The 22954-nt window shown below is 39.1% G+C and overlaps 2 protein-coding genes across 7 annotated transcripts in view; one reads left to right on the plus strand and one right to left on the minus strand.

Moving 5' to 3' along the window:
• CMTM7 (CKLF like MARVEL transmembrane domain containing 7) overlaps positions 1 to 22954 on the plus strand; it is a 104865-nt gene that overhangs the window by 72985 nt on the left and 8926 nt on the right. For 2 of the 6 annotated variants that reach the window (XM_078354488.1, XM_078354489.1), the window contains one exon: positions 1 to 16927. The exons of the other annotated variants lie outside the window; for them this stretch is intronic. In XM_078354488.1, coding sequence (XP_078210614.1) covers positions 1 to 26 — 26 coding nt within the window. In that variant the 3' untranslated portion in view covers positions 27 to 16927. Of the gene's footprint in view, positions 16928 to 22954 lie in introns of those variants that run through there. 6 annotated transcript variants of the gene reach the window in all.
• CMTM6 (CKLF like MARVEL transmembrane domain containing 6) overlaps positions 11391 to 22954 on the minus strand; it is a 23344-nt gene continuing 11780 nt past the window's right edge. Inside the window, exons 2-4 of the mRNA XM_002759717.6 lie at positions 22642 to 22818; positions 18273 to 18371; positions 11391 to 14738 (exon numbers count right to left, since the gene is read on the minus strand). Of these exons, the coding sequence (XP_002759763.1) occupies positions 14601 to 14738; positions 18273 to 18371; positions 22642 to 22818 (414 nt within the window). The 3' untranslated portion in view covers positions 11391 to 14600. The remainder of the gene's footprint in view (positions 14739 to 18272; positions 18372 to 22641; positions 22819 to 22954) is intronic.

Raw genomic sequence — 22954 nt, forward strand, 5'->3', positions numbered from 1 at the left:
GCATGGGAACCACCACGAAGGATTGAGATGCCCAGTGATCAATGATGGAAGCCACGTTTAACTGCAAAGACTGTATTATTTGCCAACTATTCTGGACTCTTCAATGCTGACTTCTACAGGACAGCTGGTCCATCTTCATCTATTTACAAGTTGCACAAGCTGATAATCCCCTCTGCTTACCTGAGCTCACTTCAGTGGTTAAACAGATGGATGGCTCATTTTGTTCAGATCTCTGTGGACAGACTAAAACCTGGATGCGCTCAGGTGTTCTATGGCCACCCTCCCCTGCCTGCTATGTACTTATAACAAAACAGCAACTCGTGGGCCCAGAAAAAATGACAACATGGGTCCTCGCTAAGACAGGATGACAGATCCCAACTGATCAGGTGTAAACATGTCTGACCCTAGGAAGTACATGGAGGCCAAGGGAAAGTGAATCACTCTCTTTTTCCATTACAGTCCCAAATGTCCTTCTACTCCTCCTCTAGTTCTGTTGCTCAATATGTCACCCCTGACCCAGCCCAGCTGTAGAACCCCAAGGGTCAGGGGTTAAGACAAATTTGGATGGCATGGAGGTTTGTTGCCTCCCTCGTTTTTGTAGCTTATTGGAGATGGCTCAAAAGGTCCAAATCAGTGCAGAACTAATATACTAAGTCTAACCCCTGAACCTCTGAGGAGCCCCTTTTTAAATAAGGCCACTTATTACTCTACCAGGGAGCTTCCACTCTTGTAGAATTGCATAATTACTGTTGCCCCTTCCCACTTCCCTATAAACACATGGAGCACCATGAGGCAGGTCCCTTTCTGCATTTAGTCCCTTTATGTCCAGCATAAATTGTGAAACAATGAAAGCTCGGGGAACTGTGCATACTGAAATTTTTTGAGACAAGGCCTCACTGGCACCCAGGCTGGAATGCAGTGGCGTGATCTCGGCTCACTGCAGCCTCGAACTCCCAGGCTCAGGTGATCCTCCCGCCTCAGCCTCCCAAGTAGCTGGGTCTACAGGCGCATGCCACCATGCCTGGCTAATTTTTAAACATTTTTTGTAGAAACAGGGTTTTGCCATGTTGCCCAGGATGCATACTCAACTTCTAATGTGCTCATTTCCCCCAGTGGGTTACTTTTATCTTTACCATGAGCCACAATGTCATATTAAGCTTGACAGCTTTCCATATCAGTGAAGAATTTCTGTATTTCACTGCATCGATGTATTATTCCCTTGTTCCGTAAAATGATTATTTAATCAGAGGATGCTCATTGATGGCAGGAGCGACTGCTCTTCATTTGAGGGCACAAGTTCAAGAAGACACATAGATGGGTGGGATATAAGGAACGAGTGCCTGTTGAAGAATGGCCCCATTCTCCATCCCTCCCTTTACCATGCCCTTTGCCCCTCACTGTGTAGTACCCTCCCTCTGACCCTGGGCTTGGGAATACTAACAAATGTGATGTGATAAAAAGCGGCCCTAAAACACTTACCTTTTGGGGCTTGTCCCTCTTGCCTCTGTGCCACTGCCATGTGAGTATTCCCAGGCTTGCCTGCTGGAGGGATGACAGACACGGGGCGAGGGGCAGCTTCCCCAGCTGACAAGCTGACCCGGAAGCGTGAGCTTCCCATCACCAGCAAGCTTGCACACAGATATGTAAGTAAGCCCTTCCATGACTGTACATCCATCAACTAGTTCTTAAGCCACTGAGTTTTGGGATGACAGTGTTCATTTTTTTGTGGTGACAGACACAAGAGGCGCCAAGGGTGATTTTTTTTTTGAGACGGTGTTTCACTGTCACCCAGACTAGAGTGCAGTGACACAATCTCAGTTCACTGCAACCTCCACGTCCCAGGCTCAAGTGATCCTCCCACTTCAGCCTCCCAAGTAGCTGGATGACCGGTGTGCGCCACCACACCCAGCTAGTGTTTTGTGCTTTTGACAGAGATGGGGGTTTCACCACATTGCCCAGGCTGGTCTCAAACTTCTGAGCTCAAGTGATCTGCCCACCTTGGCCTCCCAAAGTGCTGGGATGACAGGCGTGAGCCACCACACCTAGACCCAGGGGTGATTTAAAACTTCAGGATCTCCATCCATGCCACCTACCCACAGAGGCTTGTTTTAGTAAGAGTTAGTTTCTTTCTTTGTTGCCCATATAAACCTGAGATTTAACTTAAGACGATTCCAAGGGAAGAAGCAATGGGTTGACATGGGTTTGTCCATTGCCAACAGCAGGTCCCATTCTGCTTCTAGTGAAACAGTCTTTCTGGGTATTAAATACTCTGAATTCACATGATAGAAGGAAGGCTGGGTATCCAGAGGCTATGCCAAGTGCAGAGGTGGTTAAGTACCTGAGAATCAAATAAAAAGGGCTGAGCCACTGGAAACCTAGAGTCACAAATGGAACCAATATGAGGAGGAAGACTCCATGAATCCAACAAACACAGAATTAGCAGCAAGAGAACTTAAGATCTTTTTTTTTGGAAGGGAGGAAGGCAGGAAGGGGGAAAAGAGGAAGGGAGGGAGGGAGAGAAGGGAAGGAAGGAAATCGAGCAATGAGAGAGACATTGCCGACCTGGATCTAGAGGTCTACAAGTTGATTTCTTTTTTTTCTTTTTTTGAGAGAAGGAAAGAAAAAAAAGGAGTGAAGGAGAGGAAGAAAGAGGAAGAAAAAGAGGGAGAGAGAGGAGAAATGTTGCTTTATTCTAAAAAAAAATGGGTATTAATAATGGCCAATGTTTCATTTAAACCTATGAGTAGGTGTAATGTGTTATTGACAAGAATGTATATTTTGTGTATTTAAAGTGGAGAGCTCTATAAATATTTATTAAGTTTACTTGTTCCGGATCTGAGTTCGAGTCCTTGATATCGTTATTAATTTTCTGTCTCGTTGAGTCTAAGTCTTTTTATAGGTCTTATGTATCTGGGTGTTAGGATCATTAGCTCTTCTTGTTGCACTGATCCTTTTACCACTATATCTTTGTTGCTTTAAGATCTATTTTATCAGATACGAGAATTGCAACTCCTGCTTTTTATTTATTCATTTATTTTTGCTCTTTATTCGGTTGGTAAATCTTCCTCCATCCCTTTGTTTTGAGTCTTTGTGTATCCTTGCAAGTGAAATGGGTCTGGATGTAACATGCCATTGGGTTTTGGCTGTATCTTTTGATTGGGGGATTTAGTCGATTTAAATTTAGGATTACTGCCATTTGATGTTAACTATTTTATCCATTCATTGATGTAAATTCTTCTTTTTGATGCTCTTTACTTTTTGGTATTTTTTTTAGAGACGGAGTTTCGCTCTTGTTACCCAGGCTGGAGTGCAATGGCTCGATCTCAGCTCACCACAACCTCCGCCTCCTGGGTTCAGGCAATTCTCCTGCCTCATCCTCCTGAGTAGATGGGATTACAGGCACGCACCACGATACCCAGCTAATTTTTTGTATTTTTAGTAGAGACGGGGTTTCACCATGTTGACCAGGATGGTCTTGATCTCTTGACCTCGTGATCCACCCGCCTTGGCCTCCCAAAGTGCTGGGATTACATACTTTTTGGTATATTTTTAGAAAGGCTAATACTGGTTGTTTCTTTCTATATGTAATGCTTCTTTCAGAAGCTCTTGTAAAGCAGGCCTGGTGGTAATAAAATCTCTGAGTACTTGCTTGTTCATAAAAGATTTTATTTTTCCTTCAGTGTGAAGCTTAGTTTGGCTGGATATGAAATTCTGGGCTGAAAGTTCTGTTCTTTAAGGATGTTGAATATTGGCCCCCACTCTCTTCTGGCTTGTAGAGTTTCTGCTGAGAGATCTGCTGTAAGTCTGATAGGCTTCCCTTTGTAATTAACCTGACCTTTCTCTCTGGCTGCCCTCAGTAATTTCTCCTTCGTTTCAACCCTGGTGAATCTAACGATTATGTGCCTTGGGGTTGCTCTTCTTGAGGAATATCTTTGTGGTGTTCTCTGTATTACCTGGGGTTGAATACTGACCTGCTTTGCTAGTTTAGGAAAATTTTCCTGAATAATATCCTGAAGAATATTTTCCAGCTTGGATTCATTCTCTCTGTTGCATTCAGGTACACCTATCAAATGTAAATTTGGTCTTTTCACATAGTCCCACATTTCTTGGAGACTGCTCATTCCTTTTTAACCTCTTTTCTCTAATCTTGTCTTCTCATTTTATTTCATTAAGTTGGACTTCTACCTCTGATATCCTTTCTTCTGCTTCAACAATTCAAGTGTTTAAACCTGTGTTAAACTTAAGATCTTAACAGTTTGAAAGAAAATGTAGTCAATGAAGTCAAAAATTCAATGGACTTGCCAAACAGCAAATTCGTTAAAATTCAATGAGGAAGTTAAAACCAGCTTAAGAAAAAAATTAACATTTGAGGCTACCATCCAGCTTCAAACATCTGTAACACAAAGAGATAAAAAAGTAGAAAAAATTAAAGGAAGGTTAAATATTAGGCCGGGCGTGGTGGCTCACGCCTGTAATCTTAGCACTTTGGGAGACCGAGGTGAGTGGATCACCAGAGGTCAGGAGTTCAAGACCAGCCTGGCCATCATGATGAAATCTTTATTTAAAAAAAAACAAAAGGAAGGTTAAATATTACAGAGGATTAAATGAGAAAGTCCCACATACATCTCATAAGAAATCTAGAACTGGAGAAAATAAGAAAAGTAATTTCAAAGTGAAAACAGATGAGAATTTTCCAGAAATTCAATTTCATTCTTCAGATTAAAGAATCACAACACATCCCTAGAAGTTAAATAAAATAAATCCACAGACATCTCCAGTGAAACTCAATACCAAATTCAAAGATACAGTCTGAAAAGAACCAAGATCACCTAGTACAAATATAGGCTGACAGCACGTTTTTACATCAGACGCCAGATGACGATGGAATAAAGTATCTTTGAAGTAATGGGAAAAAACATGATCAATCTAGAATTCTATGCCCACCTTAGCTATTTTTAAAAGTAAGGGCGAAATAAATTTCACTCTTGCAGAAAGGATACCCAACACTAGATTCAGAAAACAGTAACCAAAAGCAAGGCAAGAGGCAAAGACTAAAATATGTTGGTAAATCTAAAAAAGTAGTGACTGCATAAAACAACATTAATAGTTAATTTGAGGAAGCTGTTAAGATAAATGTAAAATACTAGCAATAACAATATAGTACATGAGAAGAACTGATAGCCATTCATCTAAGGTCTCTTGGTATCGTTCAGGAGATGAACAGGAGTTCTGATGAACTTACACATCTTTATACAATCAAATGTGCATGCTAAAAATTTGATAGTATGTAGTACTGAGGAATTCTAGTAAAGAAAAGTGGCAGGAATGACAGAATTACAAAGTTGCTATTTTGCGACTGCTAACAAAGTTAACAGATCGATGGATGAAACCTTTTAACTAAAAAGTTGATGGGGAAACTTTGCAGTGAGTGGGGAACACGTGGTCAGCACTTGAACCCACTAAGTGTGTATTGAGTGTGGTATTACCAGAGAATACAGCACCACCTGCAGAAAAAGTTTAATCTGAATTTAAGCATGCCTTCAGGCCTATCATTGTTTACAGGAAATATTGGAAATGAAGGAGTAAGTTAAGTAACATAACAGAAACTGATAAATCCAGAATGTGAGTTATCTGACAGAAATCCATACACGAACTAGTAAGGGATGTGGAGTATTAGGAATGCAATGAATTTTAGATTATTGATTTTATATTCAGCAAACTTGCTGACATCTTGTTACTTCTACGAGTAATACGCTAGTATGTGTATCAGAATATGTAATTTGCTAATCAGAATATGCAATTTCTTATAAATATCCTATTCTGGGTAACTATAAAAATAAAGTATCTAGGATAAATCTGACTAAAGATATGTAAGATCTTTATGAAGAAAACAAAAAAAAAAAATTACTGAAGAACAATAAAAGACCTAAATCAATAGAGATTCTATGTTCATGAATGTGAAGTTCAACCAGTAAGATGCCATTTTTCCCCAAAATGAATCTTCAAATTCAATACAATTCCAAGAAAAAAGCAAGGGACAGGCGAGGTCTACCTCTACAAAATTTTTTTAAAAGGTAGCCAGGTATGGTGGTATGTACCGGTAGTCCCAGCTACTTGGGAGACTGAGGTGAGAGGATCACTTGAGCCCAGGAGTTCAAGCCTGTAGTGGTGCAGTCTAGCTCACCGCATCACTAGTGAGCTAGACTGCACCACTGCCCTCCAGTGTGGGCAACAGAGTAACACCCTGTTGAGATGGAGGAAAGGGAGAGAGAGAGGAAGGAAAGGATAGAGGGAGGAAGTGGAGGGTGGTACACAGACCAAGGAAATAAAACAGAGAACCCAGAAATAAATCCATGCAGTTACCACCAACTGGTATTTAAGAAAGGGACCAAGAACATATGTTGGAAAAGACAATCTCTTTAATAAATGGTGCTGGTTAATGGTAACTTGGGAAATGAATAAATGTAGTGCTGGAAAAACTGGCTATCCCCATGCAGAAGAATAAAATAGACCCCTCGCTCTCACTGTATATGAAGATCAACTCAAAATGGATTATAGATTAAAAGATCTGAAACTGTGAAACTGTAACAACAGGGGAAATGCTTCATGAAACCACTTTCATGGCTGGACTGGGCAACGAGTTTTTGAATACAACCCCAAAAGCACAGGCAGTGAAAGCAAAAATAGACACATGGGACTACATTAAACCAAAAAGCTGTGGCCCAGCGAAGGAAACAATCAACAGAGTGAAGAGACAATCTACACAGAATGGGAGAAAAGTATGTGCAAACTATCCATCTGACAAGATGTTAACATCCAGAATATACAAGGAACTCAACAGCTCAACAGCCAAAAAAACAAACAAACAAAAACAGAAAACACTAATGCCCAGAACACCTAGACATTTCTCAGAAAAAGACATAAATGGCCAACAGATGAAAAAAAATGTTCAATATCACCAGTCATCAGAGAAATGCAAATCAAAACCACAACGAACTATGATCTCATTGGTGACTATTTAAAAGACAAAAAGTAAGGCCAGGCACAGTGGCTCATGCCTGTAATCCCAGCAGTTTGGGGGACCGAGGCGGGTAAATCATGAGGTCAGGAGATTGAGACCATCCTGACCAACATGGTGAAACCCTATCTCTACTAAAAATACAGAAATTAGTCCGGTATGGTGGCATGAGCCTGTAGTCCCAGCTACTCAGGAGGCTGAGACAGGAGAGTTGCTTGAACCTGGGAGGTGGAGGTGAGCCAAGATCGCACCACTGCACTCCAGACTGGCGACAGAGCGAGACTCCATCTCAAAACACACACACACACACACACACACACACACACACCACAAATGTTGACAAGGATGTAGAGAGGGAAACTTATGCACTGTGGGTGGGAATGTAAATTAGCATAGCCATTATGAAAAACGGTATGGAGGTTGCTCAAAAAACTAAAAACGGAACTACCATATGATCCAGCAGTCTCATTACTGGGAATACATTCAATCATAGTGAAATCAGTGTGTCGAAGAGCTATCTGCACTCCCTTATTTATTGCGGTGCTACTCATAATAACCAAGATAAAAAAATCAATCTAAATGTCTATCTACAGCTGAATAAAGCAAATGTGGCATGTGTATATAGAAATATTGTTCAATCATAAACAATGAAAGCCTGTTTTTTTGCAGCAACACAGATGAACCTGGAAGACATTATGTTACGTGAAATAATCCAGGTACAGAAAGACAACCACATGATCTCACTCATCTGTGGAATCTAAAAAAGTTAATTTCATAGAATTAGAGAACAGAATGGTTACCAGAATCTGGGGAGGGTAGTGAGTTTGGGGAGGGCAGGAGACTGGGAGAGGTTAGTCAATGGATACAAAGTTACAGTTAGGAAGAAAGAAAGTAAGTTCTGGTGTTCTGTAGAAATGAACAATGTAGGTGGTGGCTCACCCTTCTAATTACAACATTTTGGGAGGATCACTTGAGCCCAGCGGTTCAAGACCAGCTGGGGCAACATAGCAAAACTCGACTCTACAAAAACTTCAAAAATTGGCCACTCAGGGGGCTGAGGTGGGAGGATCACTTAAGGCCAGGAGGTCAAAGCCATACTGTGCTCCAGCCTGGGTGACAAAGCAACCCTGTCTCAAAACACAAGAATGTAGTGTATATATCAACATAGCTAGAAGACTTTAAATATTATCACCACTAAGAAATAATAAGTGTTTCAAGTGATGGATATAAACCCCGATTTGATACAATGTACACATATACTGAAACATCACACTGTACCCCATAAATATGTAGAATTATGTGTCAACTATAATAAGGAATATTCGATACTTTCTAAAATGTTTAAAGGTTTACATCTTATATTTAGTACTTGATTCTACCTTGGTTTTGGTGTATTGTGTGAATGCCTCACACCATCTAGTTTATTGTTTCAATGGGCGGCCCCTTCTCTGCCAATGTTGCTTCTGTTTAAGTAGGTATCTATGGATAGGTCTGTTGCTGGCTTTCTTGGGCTTTTTTCAAACGGAGTTTTGCTTTTGTTACCCAGGCTACACTGCAATGGTGCGATCTCAGCTCACGGCAACCTCTGCCTCCCCAGGTTCAAGGGATTCTCCTGCCCCAGCCTCCCAGGTAGCTGGGATCACAGGCATGCACCACCATGCCCGGCTAATTTTGTATTTTAGTAGAGACAGGGTTTATTCATATTGGTCAGGCTGGTCTTGAACTCCTGACCTCAGGTGATCTGCCTGCCTTGGCCTCCCAAAGTGCTGGGATTACAGGTATGAGCCACCGCGCCTGGCCTTGGGCTATTTTTTTAATACCTATGCTAATAACACAGACTTGATCAAATCTTAATTTCTGATACTGCAATTTCAAAACTGTGGCTTTTTAAAAAAAAAAAAAAATTGGGGTCGGCCGGGCACGGTGGCTCACGCCTGTAATCCCAGCACTTTGGGAGGCCGAGGCGGGTGGATCATGAGGTCAAGAGATCAAGACCATCCTGGTCAACATGGTGAAACCCCATCTCTACTAAAATACAAAAAATTAGCTGGGCATGGTGGAACATGCCTGTAATCCCAGCTACTCAGGAGGCTGAGGCAGGAGAATTGCCTGAACCCAGGAAGCGGAGGTTGCAGTGAGCCAAGATCGTGCCATTGCACTCCAGCCTGTGTAACAAGAGCGAAACTCCGTCTCAAAAAAAAAAAAAGAAGATGGGGTCTTATTGTGTCATCTACTCTGGAGTTCAGGGGCACAATCACAGCTCATTTCAGCCTCAAACTTCTGGGCTTGAGTGATCCTCCCACTTTAGCCTCCTAATAAGTGGGACCACAGGTGCAGGCCACTGTGCCTAGCTAATTTCAGGTCTGTTCTTTTTCCTTAAGAATGCTTTGGCAATCCAGGGTCTTTTGCATTTCCATATGAATTTTGAGATTGTTTCTTCTATTTCTGTGAAATAAAGGTCAAAAAACAAGTTAAAAGACTATCAGGTTCACCAGCAACAGGAAGAATACAAAAAAAAAAAAATGAGGCACCATTTCAGTGCCAGACGAGTAAACCTGTTAAGTTGAACTAACATGAAGTGTTAGGACAAAACTGGGGAAACAAGCACCCTCACTCACTGCTGAGGGAAGTATAAACTGGGTCTACCCTTTGAAGAGCAATTTGGAAATATTTAGCCATGTTGAAATCATAACGTACCTTCTGACCCACCCAACAATTTAACTTCTAAGTACTTATCCAACATGTAAACTCTCACATGTACACAAGAGATGTTCAAATACATCTGTTGACTGTAACATTAAGATGGTCAAAAGCTGAAAATGCTGTTAGAATTTTTCCTGTCAGTAGGGGAGTAAGTAAATTGTGATGTATTCATACAATGAAATACCAAACAGCATTTAAAATGAATGAACCAGAGTTACAACCTTGAAGCAAATATAGCAAAATGTTGTTTAAAGGTTAGTAGAGTCTACAACAGGTGTTATCTTCTGTGCTTCCAGTGCTTGAAATATTTCAGGCTGAGCACGGTGGTTCATGCCTCTAATCCCAGCACTTTGGGAGGCTGAGGCAGGCAGATCACCTGAGGTCAGGAGTTCGAGACCAGCCTGGCCGACATGGTGAAACCTCATCTCAACTGAAAATACAAAAACATTAACCAGGTTTAGTGGTGTGCACATGTAATCCCAGCTACTCTGGAGGCTGAGGCAGGAGAATTGCTTGAACCCGGGAGGCGGAGATTGCAGTGAGCTGAGATCGCACCACTGCACTCCAGCCTGAGGTGAGACTCATCGCCAAAAAAAATTTTTTTCAAAAATTTAAAAAAGTAGCCAAACATAAAAATGTTGGGGAAAAGACAATACTTCTCCTCCTTTATTTTTTTATTTTTGAGATGGAGTTTTGCTCTCGTTCCACAGGCTGGAGTGCAATGGCACAATCTCAGCTGTCACCTCTGCCTCCCAGGTTCAAGTGATTCTCCTGCCTCAGCCTCCCAAGTAGCTGAGGTTACAGGCATGTACCACCATGCCTGGCTAATTTTTGTATTTTTAGTAAAGACGAGGTTTCACCATGTTAGCCAGGCTGGTCTCGAACTCCTGACCTCAGGTGAGCCACCTGCCTCGGCCTCCCAAAGTTCTGGGATTACAGGCATGAGCCACTGCACCTGGCCTCCCCCTTTATAACGTCAATTTCTATGATACACATCACTGTACTTGTAGAACAGCAATTTAGCCACTGAATTTACCAGTGTAGAATTGTCATACCCAGATGTCTTGTGAAATAAGTTTTTCTTACCGTTTAAGACACATCTAATTAGGTTTTCTGCTCCTTGCAGTTTACTGCATATTGATACAATGCTCTTTATCAAAACAAAACACTCAACTCTGAAGAATGTACAAATTCCAGTGGGTTCTTGATGACTATAAAGACCCTGTTATTCTCATACAGGGTGGAGGCAGGAATTTCGCAAACTACACAAATAGCTGTAGTTTTACCAGAACCACCCCAGTTTTGCTTCGCACTTTCCCAATCATTGAACGGTTTCTCTAAGAGAATGTGCCTATTTTGTTTTCAGCATTGTTAGCCACATCTAGAAATGTGACAGAGTCTGAGTTGCTTTTTTGGAAGTATTTAAAGGTACGTGTCAGTCTTCCTATGCAGTTCCCTAAAAATGTTGTTTAAATATATATTCTAACTTTCCAATAAGAGGGATAGCTCGTGGATAGGAAATGGCTTTGTTTCTTTTCTATCCTAGATAGATCCAAAATCTAGTATTCTACATGGGCACTCAGCAAGCTGTAGAGCCAACTCCCACAACTACAGAGACAGCTTTTCATTCAAACAGCACACGTCCGTAATAAACAATTACAAAAATATGAACATTTTAATTAAATTGATTTATTTAAAAAGACTATAAAATTTGACATCAAGAGAGATAAAAAAGACCCACAGGATTTAAAATGACAAATATAAAAACGATTGGCTACAAACAATGTAAAAATACATTTCCCAGCCCCCAAACAAACATAATTTAAGTAATTATAAAATTTTTGTACTGTAAGTGCATTCCTCTTATAAGTCTTCAGAACCATTCTAAACAATCTGTCTGTGTAAAATATAAAATTAAATTTACCATAACTGTTAATTTTAAAATGATTGTAAATTTGATTTTATGGAGTTTGCCATTTTCTGTACATAATAGTGGTTTCTGGTCCCAAGTTCACCTTGAACTTATTTACTACAATGGTCTTTTTACTCCTTTTTCCTTCTACAAGGGTCCCATAAAAAAGCAATGTGAAGGAAGGTTCTAAGAGTGACCAAAAATACCAGCGAACATATTACCTTTCTGAAAAAGAAAGAACTAAATGACCAACTAGGCCGCTTTGCACCAACGAAACGAATGGGGGTGAAACCTCAGAACGAGCACAGCTTAAGCTCAATGACAGGATGTTTTATGATAGGCCAACTGAGAACATATCTGTCAATCTTGAATAAGCCCAATGCATGGGTGGCGACACTGAGGTAGTCCAGATGATATGCTCTGAATTTTAGATAGGTCTAGATGACATTAAAAATCACAATGGTACAATTTGATGTGAAACTCTAGTCTACCTACCACAAACTAGTTTTCTGAATTGGTCCTTATTCTTAGACCCAAGATCCAGCAATTTCTCCTCTCTTAAAAACAGCATCCATGATTGGTTTCATTATCTCCCAATTAAGTAGTGGTGATATCACCACGCATAAGCATCCAAACTCGGATACAAATCCTAAAGGTACTGAGTCAGTAAGACAGAGCAGAAGCTATGTTGGGCCATACTGACCAATTTCTGAGAACCACATAAGCCACATTCATACAGCTAAAACCCATCTATGACACACAAATGGCAGATGAGAAAAAAAAAAATGAATGAGGTTATTAAACTTTATCACTAGAAACATGATTCCACTGTTGCAAATAGGAAACCTACCCGGGAGACCTCCACCAAAGTGCAGAAGGACCTGATATGGGCTTATCATCTTAACACTAGAGTCTTGGGTCAAAACTCTACAAGGAGGATAAGAAAGATCTAGTCTATGAACCACCTGGACAGAAAGGTTGTATCCCAAGTGCCCTGCCTATCTGTGACAGTCAACAGACAATTCTGATTATGAAGTTATCGCTTAAGAATGGTTTGATTCTTCCTTATGCCACCAACAATATTAGTCTGGGCAGGATTCCCTAGATATTTACTTTCTTAAGATGTTCCCTGCCAAAAAACAAACTAGAGCAATGCCCATGTAAAAACAAGGACTCTAAAGATCCTGCTACACGGTATTCACAATTAAAAGGGCTCAGGATTCAGGACCAACTAGAGACAACTGACAACACGGAAGTGTCAGAGCCAGAGGTCAACCTCAGCTAAATGATGAAGCAGTACAGGGCTCCATTTCTGTCTGATAAGGAGAGAGAAAAGAGGCATCTCAAAGAGATGAAAAACCAAAGGCTGGGATCCCAGAAAAACAGACTGGCTTCAAAGAAGACACTGAGGAAGACCTACAGAGCTGTATTAACCTTAGTTTAAAAAAAAATCATATGTCAAGAGGGGAACTGAACTACTTTCTAAATCATAGTATGAACTCATCTCTCCAGATACTTGGTAAGGGGTCAAAGCTTGTTTTCATAATTTTTTCTTTTTGCGATGTGAGTTTTGCTCTTGTTGCCCAGGCTGGAATGCAATGGTGCAATCCCAGCTCACCACAACCTCCGCCTCCTAAGCGATTCTCCTGGGTTCAAGCGATTCTCCTGCCTCAGCCTCCTAAGCAGCTGGGATTACAGGCATGCAGCACCGCACCTGGCTAATTTTGTATTTTTAGTAGAAATGGGGTTTCTCCATGTTGGGCAGGCTGGTCTCAAACTCCCGACCTCAGGTGATCCACCAGCCTTGACCTCCCAAGTCCTACGATTATACACATGAGCCACTGAGCCCAGCCATTTTTATAATTACTTTCAGTTTCTTGGGAAAAAAGTCTTTCTTATCTTTGGTCCTTAAGTGTGGTATCAGTTTCTTATTTTTTTTTTCTTTTTGAGACAGAGTCTTGCTCTGTCGGTCAGGCTGGAATGTAGTGGCACGATCTCAGCTCACTGCAACCTACATCTCCTGCATTCAAGCAATTCTCCTGCCTCAGCCTCCTAAGTAGCTGGGATTACAGGCCTGTGCCATGATGCCCAGCTAATTTTTTGTATTTTTCATAGAGACAGGGTTTCACCACGTTGGCCAGACTGGTCTTGAACTCCTGACCTCCGGTAATCCCCCATCTCGGCTTCACAAAATGCTGGGATTACAGGTGTGAGCCACTGCACGCCCAGCCTCTTTCATTTTTTCATATGTTATAAAACAATCTTTTTTTTACTTGACATCAATGACCAAGGTACAGTATAAACATGAAGTTGCTGATATTGTTGCTTTTATACACATAAAATACCAACATCTCTCATACACTTTATAGGCTATACGCAAGTCTCAGAAAGAATTAATAGCAGTTATCCAAAAGTATTGTAATATTTAAGGCTGAGTGAAATACAGTAAAGCCTGATATTATATGTTAAGAAACCTAGACCAACATTTTAAATATTGGTTTCTTAACTATGTTAAATTTTCATTAACAGAACATAATCTAAGCATCAAAACAGCTAAGCAAATTAATTTAAAAATAAAAACAATTTCTAAATAGATTAATATAATCATGTTTATACAGCTATAAAGCATAATTTGGAAGTTAAGCCTAGTAAAAGAATGACCTGTAACAGAATGACAGAAACATTTATCAACCATTGAGCTGTGCAATTTAAAGAAACCATTGTCCTCCCCTCCTCCCACCAAAATCTCCATCTGAGATAGTTTCAATCATTATTTAAAAATTGGTTTTTTTGCTTCTCTGACCTGATTTGTGGTGACTGACACAATATTGATAAAACTGCCTTCTTGACCTTCCCTTTGCTCTCCAAAAGACGTGGTTTAAACAATTACACAAATTCTACAAGAGTTTCTTCCAGGGCTCAGGCACCACAATGCAGCGTCACTACCTTAGGTGCTCCCCAGAATCTTTAAGCATTAAGTGGTTCAGTGAGGGCTTCAGCCCTAGTGGTATTTTCAGGTTTTCTCAGCCGGGACTCCCGTAGTTTTTCAACGAACATAGTGAGAAAGTCAAGTAGGAACATAAAACTTGCTATAAATCCAAATACCTGAGCAAGAAAATGGAGAAAGGTTACATGAGGAGTTTTGGAATATAATCTCCCATTTCCTACTTGGCTTGGAGAGTGTTTCATGTAAGCAAGATGTTCATGAATTTTATCTTCAACACAACTACTCTTTAATGGTTTTTTAAAAAAATTTAAGTCATCAATAAATGGAAAGACGTTATAAAAGAAAAATTTCCAGAAAAATGGCTATTAGTCAAAGTCCCACAAAATACTAATGTCCTGCCTTAAGGATGCATGTTTATATGTGCTAACATATGAAACTAGATGAACATTAAATTCTATGAAATGATACAAAACACAAGAATATTTGCATGGTGAGACTGACCCACAGATGTGATAAAGAAAGTATGTGACTAGGCAACTGAGCCTAAGTGAAAATGAAAAAAGTTATTAATATCAAAACAAAAATTCCATTTTGAAGATACTTTTAGGTTAAATTACTTAAATAAAACACATGTTCCAGTTGTCATACTGCAATGACACAGTGACATGACGCCACCACCCACTTCCTCTTCCTTAAATCATTTCCTCAATTGTTCTAACATATGATCAAACATTCTGAGAATTCTATCAAGAGACAGAAGACCATGCATCTGCTTCAAATTTAGCTTCTCCACTAGCAAAACCCTTAAGGATATGGGGGCCAAATAAGTTCTCTGTAAAAAAGAGAAAATTGATGTAGGTGATGGCTAAAGTCTCTTCCAAATCTAACACTCCCTATCTCCACAATTTTTATTAGTAACATTCTTACCAAGTCTATTGCAGTCTCCTGACCTCTCCTCCCCACTCTAAAGAATATGCATTCCACCTCATTTTACCAGAGTAAACTGAGCTCCAAATTCATTAATTCCACCGGATTATCTCCAATACATCCAACCTAAATTAAATTATCAACGCCTCCCACCCTCCCATCCCCTGCCACAAAAGCCAAGTCTTTTTCTCTCTGGAATCTTTATTTTTGACTTGATGGCATTTATCCCTTTATTTTCCTGGCAACCTTCTCAACCATCAAACTCAGACCAAATGTCACCCTTGTCCTTGAAGCTCTCTCTAACCACCTCAGAGAGCTCCAGTCCATACAAGGCCCTCTATACTATATAATCCAGACAAGTGATCTTCTAGCTCTTTTGTTCACACACTTATAAATTTAAAACAAAACAAAAAAAGACTTTCTCACTCATTTAAGTCTATTGAACTTTTCATAATTTAAATAGTTACAAAAGGTAATTTCCAGCATATTATAAATATTGACTTTTTAAACTACCAATATTAAATATATCCAATGAAATCTAAATACTGGAACAGTCTAATACATCATCTAATTAAAATACAAATTTCTTAATATAATTGTACATTTTTTTCCCAGAACTCAATTTTTCATCAACTTCATTTCACTTTCCCCACAGAATGTTATAGTGATGTATCTTTATACTATTTTATTGTTCACCATCTCATACTCCTCTGCAACAAAAATATTTCTAAACTGCAATTAACCATAAAGCCCTATTAAAACTTTTATTTTTGTCTACTATTGGTTCATATACCCATGAATAAATATTGTTTGTTGCTAGAATGAATCAAGGTTCGGCATTAACTTTATTTCTGTGTTTTGTTTTTACACATGTAAGTGCTAATTTTCAAGCATGAATAGGTAAACACAGCCATGTAATTCTCTGACCTCCTTTTAAGTTTGCTATCATAAAAAGCAGTTTTAATGATGTATTAGCTGACAACTCTGTGAATTACAACCTCGATTTTGTTAAAAACAAAGTACTAACTGGAAACCGGCTGACCTGCAAGAAGATTTGTTACCCAGCTGTTAAGTCATTCAAGCTCACAGCACTGGTACCAGTCCAGTCATGATCCTTGATTTACAATTCCGAAACCCAAAGAGCTACCTTAACTCAAGGTTTTCATGATTCACTTGGCTCAAAATTGACACGAAGACTACTTAGGCTTTACTTATCTCTTTTACTATAAATATTAAGATGTTTTACTTCAGATATACCAATGTTAGATTACAGGGTACTGTCCCAGGCCCTCAAATGGTTTTGTGTAATTAAGAAATGTACAGCATTATTTTTCTAAAATCCAAAATATTCTGAATTCTATAAAAAAAATTCTGGCTGCAAGAATTTCAGATAAAAATTGGATCTTTATTTTCAACTGTCTCTTTGTTGTACTCAAGAGGTTTTTTGTTTTGTGTTACAATTCAGGGTAATCCACCATAGTAATGCATATTGTTTGGGTCTGTGTCCCCGCCCAAATCTCACGTCAAATTGGAATCCCCAATGTTGGGGGTGGGCCTGGTTGGAAGTGATAGGATCATGGGGGCAGATTTCCCCTTTGATGCTGTTCTTGTAACAGTGAGTTTTCACAAGATCTGCTTGTTTAAAAGTGTGTGGCACCTCCCGTCTCTCTCTCTCTTCCTCCTGCTCTGGCCATGTAAGATGTGCCTGCTTCCGCCTCCCTTTCTGCCATGATGGTAAGTTTCCTGAGGCCTCCCCAGCTATGCTGCCTATAGAGCCAGCAGAACCATGAGGCAATTAAACAAACCTCTTTTCTTTATCAGTTATCCAGTCTCAGGTATTTCTATATAGTAGTACAAGAAGAAACTAATGCAGCAAGATTCAGGACAAGCAATTTTTCTTCTTTCTGAGGGGGGAAGGTAGGTGGCAACTATGAATGGGAAGGTAGAAAAGAGCTGGCAAGACTCCTTCACCAGAGATGAATTCTCAGACATACTAGTTTTAAGAAAGATTACATATGGAGGTTAAAAAGCTGGAAACAGATTTCCTTAAAAACTATCTCTGCTCTATATGAACCTCTTCAGTGATTAAAAAGAAAAAAAGAAAAAAAAAAAAACTATCTCTGCCTAGTAGTCCCTGAAAAGTCCTGATGAACCTTTAAGGATATGTATAACCCACTGAAAACTGCTATTTAGACCAACTTTTTTCTTCTTCTTCTTGTATGCTGCTTGCCCAGGCTGATCTTGAATGCCTGGCTTCAAGTGATTCTCTCACCTTGGCTTTCCAAAGTGCTGGGATTACAAGCATGAGCCACAGCACCCAGTATTAAACAACTTCTTGGTTCATTTAACAAAATCCATTAAAATTTTACTTTTCTATCTCCTTTTCTGGGCTGAACCTCTGAATCACTTCTCCCATATATTCTCCATACCTAGAATAGCACCTGGCACATAAGTGTGCATTTGTTGAACTGAAAGTGGAGAAATACAAGACAATAAAGTCAATTTTACCACTGCCATTAGCAATAACACATTCTTATGTGGAATAAATGGATTGTTTTTAAACAAAATTCAGTCAAATCCTATAGGCTCTAGGTTTTAAAGGCTATCATACTGATTTGCTTTTAGGTCTTCTATTTGAAATTACACTGAAAAATAAGTTAAAAGAAAAACAACTCTAACATACTGTATAACTTGTCAAGTACTCTCCAAATTCCGTATTTATAAGGAAACAAAAATAACCAATGTTAAAAATACAAGGTACTTACAATTGCAGCAATTTCAGCTGAAGTCCTGTCATGTGTGGAAACAAAAATGATGGACGCCAACAAAAACACAAATCCTGTTCCCAAAGCAATATAAAAATCCTATGCACGGATGTAAAACACAAAAATAATACAATATAGTTAGATTCGTGGAAACGAACTTTTTCATTTTTAACTTTAAAAAGCTCTGGTTACTTTTTTCCTTGATACAACCCAAACTTACATACCCAAACTTCTAACTTTTCAATAAGCCTGGCATTCAATAAATACCCTGTAAAAAAACAGTACCCACATTGGGCTGGGCATATTGAGAGAGCACATTACAAGATAATCTTTTTTTTCTTCTTTTGAGATGGAGTTTCACTGTTGTTACCCAGACTGGAGAGATCATCTTTTAGTAACAACAGTCTCCTGGGGCAGGAGAGGTAGCAGGAGCCTGCAGTCCCAGCTAATTGGGACTTTTTTATTATCCAGTCTCAAAAAAAAAAACCAATCCCTGAAAAGACCTCATGTGTGTGTCCTCTTTTTCTTCTCTGGGACATATTAAAATTATCAAAACCAAGCATTTATTACAGTTCCATCTTATTTCCAGCAAAAAAGCATTTTTCTTTCCTTTCAAAGTATCTTACGGTAGCATGACATTTCTGAGAGTTCTCCAATGCTTTGAAAGCACTTTGAAAAGAGAGAATTTTAAAAAACACCCATTATCAAATAGAAGTATGCCAATAGTATGCTTTTTAGACACTTCAGCTTTCTGGAATAACATATTGCCATCAACTGTTCCAAGTGGGTAATCCATAGTGAGCTTATATGATGCATTTACCTACTGATTGGTACCACTGCACTCCAGCCTGAGCAACAGGGTGAGACTGTCTCCAAAACAAAAAAAAAATCCTTATGACATTAGGTAAAAAGTAGAATATATGTTCTGTGATTACAAAATATTTTAAATTTTAAAAATCATCTACGAATGGAAACAAAAGACTTGAAAGGAATGTAGCAAAATAATACAAAGCTATTTTTAAATGAAATAACTGATTTTCTTTTTTTTCTGTATTTTTAAACCAGTATTTACTCTAAAATGATTTTTTAAATGCTCAAGTTTGATATAATAACTGTTTTACTTTTTTTAGGTTACACCATTATACTAAACTGGTAATTATTATAACGTTGTTTCTTGTCAAAATGATACTAAACTGGACAATATTATACACTGTTTCTTGACAAAATGATCAGTGTGCTTTAAACACTACAGAAGCAGCATTAAAATAAAAACTAAACATTTCTAAAAATATTTTTAGGGTTAGTGATATTGTTTCACTATTGAGATAAGAAATGACAAAATGATTTCAATCTTTAATTTTTTAAATATAAATGTTTCCAGCCAGAATTTGGAATGGTTTTATATATATAATATATATATATATATATATATATATATATATATATATATTTTTTTTTTTTTTTTTACACATTCAAACTATAAATCAACCAGCTCAGGTACTTGAGAACTTTTCCCTTGTCCAAATCTTAGGGCATATACATCTATAAAAAGGAAAACTTTCAAAGACTACAAATACAATTAACAAAAATTCTAAGGATTATCTGTATCCTCGTAATATATATTTCATAAAACAAATGAGTTCTGTTATTGTCATAGAGTTTCCTACAGCAATGGCATTAGTCATGACGGCACCCCAAGTTGGTAGGGCACTGATTCCAATAGGGTTCTGCTCCTAGCAAACTATTGAGGAACAAGAAACCAGGCACCGCATGTTCTCACTCATAAGTGGGAGTTGAACAATGAGAACACATGGACACAGGGAGGGGACCATCACACATCAGAGACTTTCAGGGGGTGGGGGTCAAGAGGAGGGAGAGCAACAGGACAAATACCTGATTCATGTGGGGCTTAAAACCTACATGACGGGTTGATAGGTGCAGCAAGCCACCACGGCACATGTATACCTATGTAATAGCTATTCTGCTGTTCTGCACATGTATCCCAGAACTTAAAGTAAAATATAAAAAAAAGTTTTTTAAAAGGATTCTGCCTAAGTCACAGAGTGTAAGGGCTTGCCTTGAGCTCAAACCCAGTTCATTTTTCATCCTAGCTGTGTTAACTTTGGGCAAGTTCCTTAACAACTCCGAACCTAAGTTTCCTAAAGAGAAATGGGCATAAGGTGTAAGGATTCTAAAACACAACACGTAGAGTAACTGGCATATAGTACATACATGCTGACAGCAGCTACCTGTATTACTAGCCAAGATAACAGAATGGTCACATATTGACTATACCAAGAACTGTGTGTAAGTGCTCATCAAATGCTCGAGAGATTTGGTTCAGACTCTACTTATTTTTCAAAGTTAATGTTTAACTGTTTGGTATAAACTTTTTTTTTTTTTGAGACAGGGTCTCACTCTGTCACTAGGGTGGAGTACAATGGAATGATTATAACTCACAGCAATCTTGACCTCCTAGGGTCAAGTGATCCTCCTGTCTCAGCCTCCTGAGTAGCTAGGACTACAGGCATGCATCGCCGCACCCAGCTAATTTTTATACATTTTCTGTACAGATGGGGTCTCACTATGTTGAACTCCTGGCCTCAAGTGCTCCTCTTGCCTTAGCTTCCTGAAGTGCTGGGATTACAGGTGTGAGCCACCACCCCCAGCCTATTTTTTAACTTAGAATATATTTTTATAAAAAGGTAATAGGTTCCTATAGCACGAAATTCAAGAGGTACAAAAGATTATACAGAAAAAAGTAACTTTCTTATGTGTATAATCAATATATAATTAATGCTTGCTTCTTATTAATTTAAAATAATAGAATCTTACTGGTTTGTTTTATACTGTTATCTCTTGTTTGTAAGAGGACAAAATCAGGCCAGGCATTGGTTCAGGCCTGTAAGCCCAGTACTTTGGAAGGCCAAGGCAGGAGGAGTGCTTGAGCCCAGAAGTTCAAGGCCAGCTTAGGCAACATAGCAAGATCTCAGCCCTACTAAAAATCAAAAAAGTTAGCTGGGCATGGTGGCACACACCTGCAGTCACAGCTACTACCCAGCTACTCAGAAGGGTCAGGGCCAGGCACAGTAGCTCATGCTTGTAATCCCAGCACTTTTGGGAGGCCAAGGTGGATGGATCACTTGCATCCAGAAGTTTGAGACCAACCTGGGCAACAAAGCAAAACCCCATCTCTACAAAAAAATGTAGCCAGGCATGATGGTCCACACCTATAGTCCTAGCTACTGGGGAGGCTGAGGTGGGAGGATTGCTTAAGCCTGGGAGGCACAGGCTGCAGTGAGATGAGAGCGCACCACTGCATTCCAGCCTGGGCGACAAAGTGAGGTCATCTCAAAAACAAAACAAAACAAGAAAACCTTATAGGGTCAGCAAACAAAGTCTTTAAAAAGTTAAGCATTTCTAATTTTGTAAAATATAAAAGACTCTCAAGTAGTTTTTATTTTTATAAAATTTATGAATAAATTCAACAAATGCATTCTTAATTCACTTATAGACAACTTTTCATAATAACTTTAAAGCAAAATATAGGAAGAATTACATGTTGTTATATTTTCCCCAATCACTGAAGCTTTAAGTTTTAAATGTTGTTTTATTTTAAGGCTCCAGAAATATTTCACATTAGTTCATTACTCTATTGCCAGTGTCTAGCATATTAATGTCTGGCAGATAACAAAGGTACACAATTAATAATTGTAGAACCTAGCTACTAAGCCCAAAGAAAAAAATAATAATAATAATTGTAGAACCAATAAGTAACACTCAAAAATGAGAAATCAGGCCGGGTGCGATTGCTCACGCCTATAATCCCAGCACTTTGGGAGACAGAGGCAGTCGGATCACAAGGTCAGGAGTTCGAGACCAGCCCGACCAACATGGTGAAACCCTGTCTATACTAAAAATACGAAAATTACAGTGGCCCATGCCTGTAATCCCAGCTACTCGGGAAGCTGAGGCAGGAGAATCGTTTGAACCCAGGAGGCAGAAGATCGCACCACTGCACTCCAGCCTGGGAGACAGTGAGACTCCGTCTCAAAAAAAAAAATGGGTAGGGGAAGAAATCAGAAGTGGCAAAATCCTAGGCTTTTTAAGTCTAATGTGAATTACATTAAACCACCAATAACTGTAAGCTATTGGCAGTGTCTGTCACCCTCATTCTAATCTCACTTTCCCTCTCTATCATCCCCTTGGTAGGAAAACGAGGTGCTTAGAAGCAGAGCAAGTTGGAACAAGGGATACTATCTTTTCATGTTGTCAAGTTTGAAAACATTACTGCTTTGAACAATAAAACTATGCCAGATTACAAAATAGCTGTGCTCTTAATTTAGGAATGATATTTTCCCATGCTTACCGATGCTTTTACTTTTGCGGTATCAACCATATCATAAACGGGAGTGCAATAAACAATCAGTATGAGGAGACTCAGAAGGAAGGCACTGCAGCTTACAAACTCAAAAAAATAAAGTCCTCCACACAAAGTACATTGCGACACAACTTCTTCACAGATGAAGGCCAGCAGAGACAGCAGCTATAAACGAAGAAAAACATTTCTCTTAAGTGTTTTTCAGAATACCTGCAGTATTTAGAAAGCTGTTTCTGAATAACATCTGTTTACTCAAATATTTACAACGTGGAGACTATGGCAAACGAGATTAGTCAATAAA

This window comes from Callithrix jacchus, chromosome 17, assembly GCF_049354715.1.
Source record: "Callithrix jacchus isolate 240 chromosome 17, calJac240_pri, whole genome shotgun sequence".
In the NCBI taxonomy this organism is placed as follows: Eukaryota; Metazoa; Chordata; class Mammalia; order Primates; family Cebidae; genus Callithrix; species Callithrix jacchus.